An 8,876-nucleotide genomic window follows, 5' to 3' on the forward strand; every position below is an offset into this window, starting at 1 on the left:
CATTCGCCAAGGTACAGGATAGTTCTAGAAAATAGGTGGCGCCACACCAGTCACGTGACCTCGATGACGCAACACAATTTTTAAGCCTCATTGTGATAGTACAACACATTGGGGAAATTTTCATATACAAATTATTGATTATGCTGAGAACGTGTTTTGTTTATCTGTTTTATGTTAACTATAATTTTCACATTTGTTAGGGAAAATTACTTTTAACCCGTAGGCAAAGACGATACAATCTGTAAGGTATTGAGTTGCCATCTTAGTGTAAGAGACTGTAATGGTCTGTCACCATGGGTTACTTATTGTTGACGTTTTGAATTTTACATTGTAACAGTTTTGTAAAAGATAAGAAACCTGAACTAGAAATAAAATTAGTTGTCACAAGATAACTGGTGTAAAAAAATTAGAAAAATGGTTTTGAACAACCTGTTTTGAGATTATTTTTGCCAACTTCCGTGGATTATTATATGTCTGTGTATTTCAATAATCTAAAGGCTTATAAATTATATTTCTGCTACTCTGTAAAATGTGACCATGTAGTTTTCAGTTCAATGCCACTTAAAGGTTCATTTATTATTGTTACGCCTCCGTTCGTTAGTTAATTTTCCGTAAAAATTCTTTCCGAAGAAACTTTTGCGATACAAGTCCTTTCTTAAATAAAACTGGTTTATTCTCTCTGAATACAACTTTGAAATACACTTAATTTCCACAGTCGCGCTATAAGAAACGCTATAATTCACAACGAACGTCTCACGTGATCGACTCAACAATACGTCTCTCTCTGTCCGCAGTTCAATTACGCATTCATGCCGTCAATTCTTGGCGGCTTATATATACAATACTACCGCATATCTAGTAGCCTCTCGAGACTTCAGGAAGGGACGTGAACGTTCTAGAAGTTCATGACGTGTTACTAGCGTCACGTGACTTCCACTGTCGTAACATTATTATAAATCACCAGAGGAGAAAGACATATTGCATAGTTATTGTGTTTCAACTTCTACAATTCTAAAACTTTTAAATAGAAGCAAACGCCCACCTACACACATTTAATAATTTATTACAATTACAATTAATTTTTTTAGTCAAATCCCACTATTCGGTCAGATAAGAGTGACCCATCAGTTGACGATGGGTGCTATTTATTAGCTGCCTTTAGTCAAAATCGGGGACGGCTATGTGGGGACAGCCCTGGCGCAGCTTTGGAATAAAATTCTGAAACAAACAAACATAACTGATTAACGTAAAATTTAGATTTATCAATATTATTCATGTTTTTAATTCTGAATTGTAAAGTTTAAACTTCTATTTTAAATTTGGATTCAACAGGTATCAATTCCTTTTTTTTTATGCAGAGGCAAAGATTCCCAGAAAGAAGAATACGATTTGTTAATGGACACAGGGTACCATTATCCGTTACTACCTGTTAATGGTAACAAAACTGGCCAAACTTCTGTGAAAGAGGTATGTATCCACTAGTGTTCTCATTATCATAAACACGGTAGTACTTATAGTAGGAATGGGCCAGATTTGCAATATGTGCAATACAAATTAAAATCTCAAACACACTGCAAACAGCATCTAAACAAAACCTAGATAACCTAGAAAAGTTTTTTTCCCAGTGAAGAGAGCATTACTACAAGAATATAGACAAGGTTAGAAACAGTAATGCTGAATATGCGAAAGAAGCCTTAGACATTAATTCAGACAAAGAAAAGACTACCATTCTGGCTAGATGGAAGAAAAACAATAGCAAAGATACCAGCTACAGCTAGGAAATGTCGAAAGATAGCTACGAGAAGGATAGACCTAGAGCCCAGTCACTCTCGAGATTTAGTACCAAAAGTTTAAATAAAACAATTAGGAAGTAGGAATGCGAGCACCAAAAATTAAGGAAACGAGGTAGGAATAGGCGGGATAACATTACAACACTTAGTGGTTTTGGACACGGTGCAACCTCAAAGTGGATGTGGCCATTGTTCCGCCCATTCCTACTTTGTGTCTTACTTTAAACTTTGATCCAATTATAGATTTGAAATGCATTTTATCAGTAGCGCTAATATTTTCTAAATACTCAACAAATTTGAAAATTTCAGAAATCAGAAGTTTTAATACTATTATTTTGGCTTACCCCTTACCAGTCAGACAGCTATAATGCCTCCCATAAGCAAAGTATGATTATTGGAGCTTCCTGTCTCACATCCGATATCAAACACCCTTATGATGTCATGCATTTAATTAGGGTCACGTAATTTAATTACAGATATCTATCTGTACTTGGTTGCTGAAACAAAGTTTACAGTAGAGAGATATAGCTATATACGCCTTTCATTTAGTTTGAACAATTACCAAGTTACAAAAAACACATGAAGTAGGAATGGGTGGAACTATGACCACATTCACTTCGTGGTTGCACCGATTTGCACCATGTCAAAAACCACTAAATGTTGTAATGTTATCCCGCTCATTTCTACCTTGTTTCCTTGCTTTTTGATGCTCTCATTCCTACTTCCTAATTTTTTTATTGAATTTTTTTACACTTTTAATAAACTACACTGAAGTCATTCTAGTCTATATGATAAGCAAGGGGCAGAATTTCCTATGGTACCTACACTAATCTTTCTTCTCTTCTTTCTGACTAGTTTGGCTCGATTGATAAATCATTTCTAAACAATAGTCTTGTTTATGTTTTTATTTTCCCTCGCTTTTTCCAAATAAGGCAACAGATCTAAATAATAACAAAGGACAACCCACTCATTCTTTCTGTATTTACTTACACTTTTCCTATACTAAAAATTTATAGAGACCTCCTTGCTGCTTGAAAAAACATATTATTTTACACTGCTATGTTAGGGCTGCTGTAAACTATTTTTAAAGTCAGGATCATAATTGCTGAGCTAAATAATTTTGATATTCTATAAGCTACTTAAGAACAATCATGAATAATAGTTATCCTTTCATGTAGATCTCATCTTGCGTGTGTATATAAACATGTTCTTAAATATATATTTCTTTATTAAAATATATTCCTTATATTTGTATTTATTCTATTTCATATCAGGCGGCGCTCTATTTTTATCTTGAAGATGGAAGACATCACCAACTTATAGTAGAGGAGGGGTTGCGGGCAACTGACCTTTGCAATTTACTAACTCTAAAGTTTAGTGTTGCTCGCTCCCATGCATGGACAATCGTGGAACAGTTCAGGGACCTTGGAATTGGTAAATGTAACCAGATAATAATTTTCATTAAAGCTGTAATATAGCAGATGTTTATATGGAATCTTAATGAAATGATTGATAAAGTTCTACGACTTTCAAGTTGTAGTTTACTTTGTGTACAGAAAATTCAACATACTTAATTTAGTTATTCAAAATATTCCTAGAAAGTTTAAGTCGCACGCTTTTCTGCGATGTAAGATTTTAATCGGAAAAAGTGAACACAAAAGACCAGGCGGGATTCGAATATCTGACATGCAAGCAGAGTCACGAGGTCGAATCTTATTTGCCTTATTATCACTTCTTCAGAATAATTTCACTTAATTATCGCATTAAAGTACTTAAAAGTTCATTATTATGTTTGAACTCTGTAGTTTTAAAATATATCAATGAATCGTGGGGGTTTTGTTTGTTCACCTGAATAACACCTTATGCATGCAATGAGCTCAACGGCCGACTCTGAGACTCCTTTGGTTATGGCATAACCGCTCCTAATTTTGAACTATATACCAGATGAAAGGCAACCAGTCAACGGCATTCGCCAAATGAAGTGGGTATTCTTAACCGAAAATCTGATTTTACTGTTACTTTTATAACGCACTCACACCTGAAAGTGCAAAGTGGTTCAATAGCACCACATTTTAAACTCAAGAGTGCGAATCTCTAGTCCGATACTTCAGCCACTCGGTAAACCTTGGACCTATTTAGGAGTCATTTTTATGCTTTGAAATACGAGGCGGAAGATAATTAATTAACTTGACAAAGTAACGTTCAATATACAAAGCTGTCACAAAACAAGTTTGCTTATAAACGTATTGGTGGTAGGTGAACAACGTAAAGCTTTGCTAATTGATATAGTTATATAAAAGCACATAGGAACACATTTATGAAAAAGTAGCATAGGTGGCGCTGCAAGTTGATCTTGAAACAGTAAATTTTCTTTCATCCTAACAATACAGAAGTATCAATACAAGTCATATCAAATATTTAATATATGCAAGCGAGATAGAATACAATAAAGCACATTTTCAGTGACGTGTAGTACATAATGTTCTTTTTTTTTTTGCTCATGTGTTAAAGTTGGGTAGTTGTAATAAAACTACAAATGGATGGGTGAATGAATGAGATCTGATATCGCACTCACTGCAATTCCTAATAACGTCATGTGATAATCATATTCGGTTTCAAGGTCGCCTTGCAACGCATTCTATGTCGTTTTATTCACAAATATGACCCACATCTGGTGTTATTCACATTTATACCAACTGGCAAAGCTGTAAGTTCTATGGATTAACCTCCATTGGTCCATGTATACGTCTATACACCGAGAGTCTATTTTCACAGACTTCCGGGTTTATAGTTATTTCTTGCCGGCTCCGAATTTTGTATTATTCTTAAAACTCAAGTTTTTCTTCGTGTTGAACTAGCTGTGGATTCGGCTTCATTCAACAATGCATGTATTCTTCAAGCCTTAACGAACGTGTTTGTTGAATATGTACATAAATACAAAGCATTTACACTCCCATAGTATGAAAGTATGACATAAACCTGTGGATAATAGCAAAATATTCTAGAATAATTTATTCGGCATTTCTTTATCATAACTTAGAGGAGTCCAGAGTTTTCTTGTTGTGACAGAAAATGTACAACAGAATGTTGTGGTATGTTAGTTAATGGATCAACTGTATGCTTTGTGGGTTTTGCAACTTCATTTTAAAATAATTATGCATGTCCCCACTAGCAATGGGCCTTAGGTAGCTGCCTTGCCTTATGACCAGCTTTGATCATGTTCATTCTTTTCAGTTCATTTATTTTTTTAACCAAAAGTTTTAATCCTTCTCAGAGAGAATTTTGGAAGATCATGAAGAGGTCCTTCAGATGTATACAGCATCCTGCAATCTTAGCTCTCGAGACAAGAGGTTTATCTTAAGACAGGACATCCGCAAATATCAGTTTTTCCAGAACCCAGAGGTATATATATATATATATTTTTTTCAAAACCTATTTATTATATATTTACATGGGCCTTGTACAAGTGAAAGTTATTATTGTACAATGCCTGTTTCAGCAGCACATGTACTTATATAGACACGTGCTTAATTTTAGATTCCTGCAACTCCACGTATCTATTGTATATAACTGGAGTATTTATGGTTAGTTAAAAGTAAATTATTGAATATATCTATATACTTTGGCATGTAATGTTATTGACACCATATTATGACCATATTTTAGGCTATGCATTCCTGTTATTGAATAGATTTCTTAATTATTTAGTTGACTTTTTGCCAAAAGTAAATATACTAATATACCAATTTAAGGTTATCTATTCTAATTAGAATTTTTAAATTCATTTATTGCTTAAAAAAATAAGATGAAAAATCCAAGCAGCAAATCTTTGAAAATTCAGAAATAGCTTATGGATAAGGAAAACAAAACAACATTATTTTGTATAAGTTAGAGGCAGTCCAAAATTACAACAATTTATGAGGATGAAGCCATTACAGTGGCCCAGTGGTAAGCTTTAAGGCTAGTAACAATAAAATTTGGGGTTCGATCCTAGCAGTGGACACGGTACATATAGCTAACTGTGAAATATCATGCTTAGTAATTTTTGCTTAATCTACTTAAACAGAAGTTTGAAATTTTCTATAGCAGGGTATTGTATTTGATGTGGAATGTATTTTTATTACACTAAAATATCATTCATTACAAAATTTGTGCATGTTACTATTACAGAACTTTTATCCATTGGAACTAGTGGACTTTGAATCGCAGCAGGACTGCCTAGCAGAGTCCACAGCTCTTTCCAAGATAATCACTATTCAGGTAAAATTTTAAGAGAAAAGTTTTAAAGGGAAAATTTTGTAACTTTTGATAAATCAAGTATTGAATAAATGAATATTTCTTTTGGATACTATATCTTTAATAACTTTTATGGATGATAAAAGAGTAACAAAAAAGTCCTTTAACAGAGGCCTGCTTAGTTTGTGATTGTTATCAATAAAAATTACTTGTTTTATTGTCAATTCCTTCTTAACATTGAATTTTATATCTACTCTAATACTGTGCTAAAATAAATTGTGAACATCTCCAAAGATACAACTTAACAGTTAGTTATAAATGTTTTAAATAATTTTTGAACATGTATCTAAATAAAGTATTTTCATTAGCTTTTAATGTATTTCCTTTTTAACACAAGACAAGTTTTTAGTGTTTCAATTGTTTTGATATTGTAGTTCTTTTTTTTCCTGGAGCTAGGGTTCTACTTTATTTCTAATGCTCCAAATTACAATATCTTCTCTTTTAAGTTCAAAATATTCAATTAAATATATTTAAAAAAAGTTCAATGGGGAACTGAGCAGTTTGCTTTCTCAGCAACAGGTTGGGAATGGTTGCAATAAATATTTTTCCAAAAAACTTTTGTATCTTGAGAATATTTTTCAGATGTGTGGATGTTCTCATGTAGAAATATATATCTGCAATTGCCTTAAGCATATAATATACTTATCCCAGGATTAAAGCATTTTCTTGAAAGTTATGAGACCTGCTCAGTCCAGTTTTACATATATATATACTAAAATTATAGTGTTAGGCAAGTTTTTTTCAATTTGTTGAAGGTTTCAGTTTCTTGATTTATGCAAAGTTGAGTAATATTTGAAGTATTTTGTTTAATGTGTTACACTTATAATAATTTAAAATATTGTATATGTTATTTTATCCATGCATTTGGGTGTTTGTGTTTGTTATTTTGTATTTAATGTTTTGTGTAATAAGTTTTACTTGTATTTGACATATTTTGTATGGCAGACTATACTTTTATTTGGAGTGTTATGTTTTTACTGGGTCCTTTAGTTTTTAAAGTGTTGTGTTTCTTAGGTTTATTTTATACTGTGTTTGGTACATTTTGTATCTTTTTGAGCAGACTGTATATTTGAAATTTTTGTTGATAGTCTACTCTTGTGCTTGACATTGTGTTCTTATATTTAGACTGATAAGATATGATAGGCTATCACTTATTATTTCTTGAAAAGATAACACACTAGTGTAAATATTTAAAATGAGTTTTCCTTATAAAGAGTGACATTATTTTGTGAAGTAAGAATTAATTTTGCTTGGAGATGGCTTGAATGGGTAATAAGGAAAAACTTTAATATAAGTTTAACATAACAGCAACCTGATGATGATAAAACCTTGTCAAAACCTTGTACATTTGCTGTTATGTTAAACTTATATTAAAGTTTTTTTTCGTTACCCATTCAAGCCATCTCTAAGCATTATTAGTCTCAAAGTGGGTTCCTTGTCATCAAATAAGAATTAATTTGTTAAAGTTTTGAATTTAAAATGTGATTTAGCTATTTTGTTTTGAGTGTACATGTGAATAACAGAGAAAAATACTATAAATAAATAAGAAAAATGGTTTAACAGCAAATTAGTACTTGTTTTCAAAAATACAAAAAACAACAACACCGTATTCATGTTTTCTGAATTAAAATACAGTTTTTATTTCTTAGAATATGCTTCATTCAGGGAACACTATGCCAGTTGTGCAGAACTTTCTTTGGTTCAAAGATTCCACCAAAAGTTCTTGGAGAAAGTATTTCTTTAGAATTGAAGAAAGCATTTTGAGTTTTTCCTTCTTTCCTGAGAAGAAGGTGAGTGAATTAGTTAAAATTCAAATGTCGTGTTTTGGAATACTTTCATTAACCACCCCCTTAAAAACGTACATCAAGTATAATAGTTAAATGAACTGCCTAAACATCACGTTAGTGTAGCCTGTATAATGTGTAAAGTTTAGTACACTCTAATCACTTATAATGATGGTGCATGATAAGACACACATTTGGCATGTAATACTGTTTCAATACAAGAAGAGAAACAATGACTCTGTAGCCACAATAAATATCAAAGAAGTTTATGGAAATATTTTGAATGTTCATAAGTGTCAACAATGGTTCAGCAAATTTCGTTCAGGTGACTTTAACCTTAAAAACTGTGATGATAGGGGGCTGACATGTTGGAATTGATATTGATATTGATGCTCGGAAGACACTTGTTGAGTTCAACCCAAGGCAACACACTCATGAAATGGCCCTGAAATTGCATGTTTCTCATGAAACAATATGGTAAACATCTAAGGAATATGGGAAAACTCCCTAAAGTGTTTGGGTGCCTCATGAACTCTCCAATGATCATTGTGACCAATGTGTGAACGTTGCTTCATCTCTTCTGGTGCATAATGTGCATGAACCATTTTAGGATAGAATTGTCACCGGTGGGGAAAAATGGATTCTCTATGCAAATATTAAATGCCAAAAACAATGGCTCAGTCCTAGACAAAATAAACCACTTATGACCCGAAAACCTGGACTCCATCCTCAGAAAGTGATGCCTTGCATTTAGTGGGACATCAAAGGAATAATTCATTTCAAACTCCTCAATCCACAGCGAACTGTCAGTGAAGAGATCTATAATGAGCAACTGGAACATTTAAATCAAGCCCTTCACTCATCAATCTGAAAGGTGTTTTTCTTCACGACAATGCACATCTACATGTGGCACGTTTGATGCAACACAAGATTATGGAGTTGGATTGGGAAGTTCTCCCTCACCCACCATATTCTCCAGATATGGCACCATGAGATTACCATCTTG

General features: G+C 32.9%; 1 protein-coding gene across 1 annotated transcript in view; it reads left to right on the forward strand.

The window, feature by feature from the left end:
- The first annotated feature begins 1,364 nt into the window (after window positions 1-1,364).
- The window catches only part of LOC106459904 (growth factor receptor-bound protein 14-like), a 21,830-nt gene continuing 14,318 nt past the window's right edge, over window positions 1,365-8,876 (forward strand). The window contains exons 1-5 of the mRNA XM_013919574.2: window positions 1,365-1,467; window positions 3,065-3,224; window positions 5,065-5,192; window positions 5,961-6,050; window positions 7,736-7,876. Of these exons, the coding sequence (XP_013775028.2) occupies window positions 1,396-1,467; window positions 3,065-3,224; window positions 5,065-5,192; window positions 5,961-6,050; window positions 7,736-7,876 (591 nt within the window). The 5' untranslated portion in view covers window positions 1,365-1,395. The remainder of the gene's footprint in view (window positions 1,468-3,064; window positions 3,225-5,064; window positions 5,193-5,960; window positions 6,051-7,735; window positions 7,877-8,876) is intronic.

The sequence above is a fragment of the Limulus polyphemus genome, unplaced genomic scaffold, assembly GCF_000517525.1.
Source record: "Limulus polyphemus unplaced genomic scaffold, Limulus_polyphemus-2.1.2 Scaffold679, whole genome shotgun sequence".
NCBI lineage: Eukaryota > Metazoa > Arthropoda > Merostomata > Xiphosura > Limulidae > Limulus > Limulus polyphemus.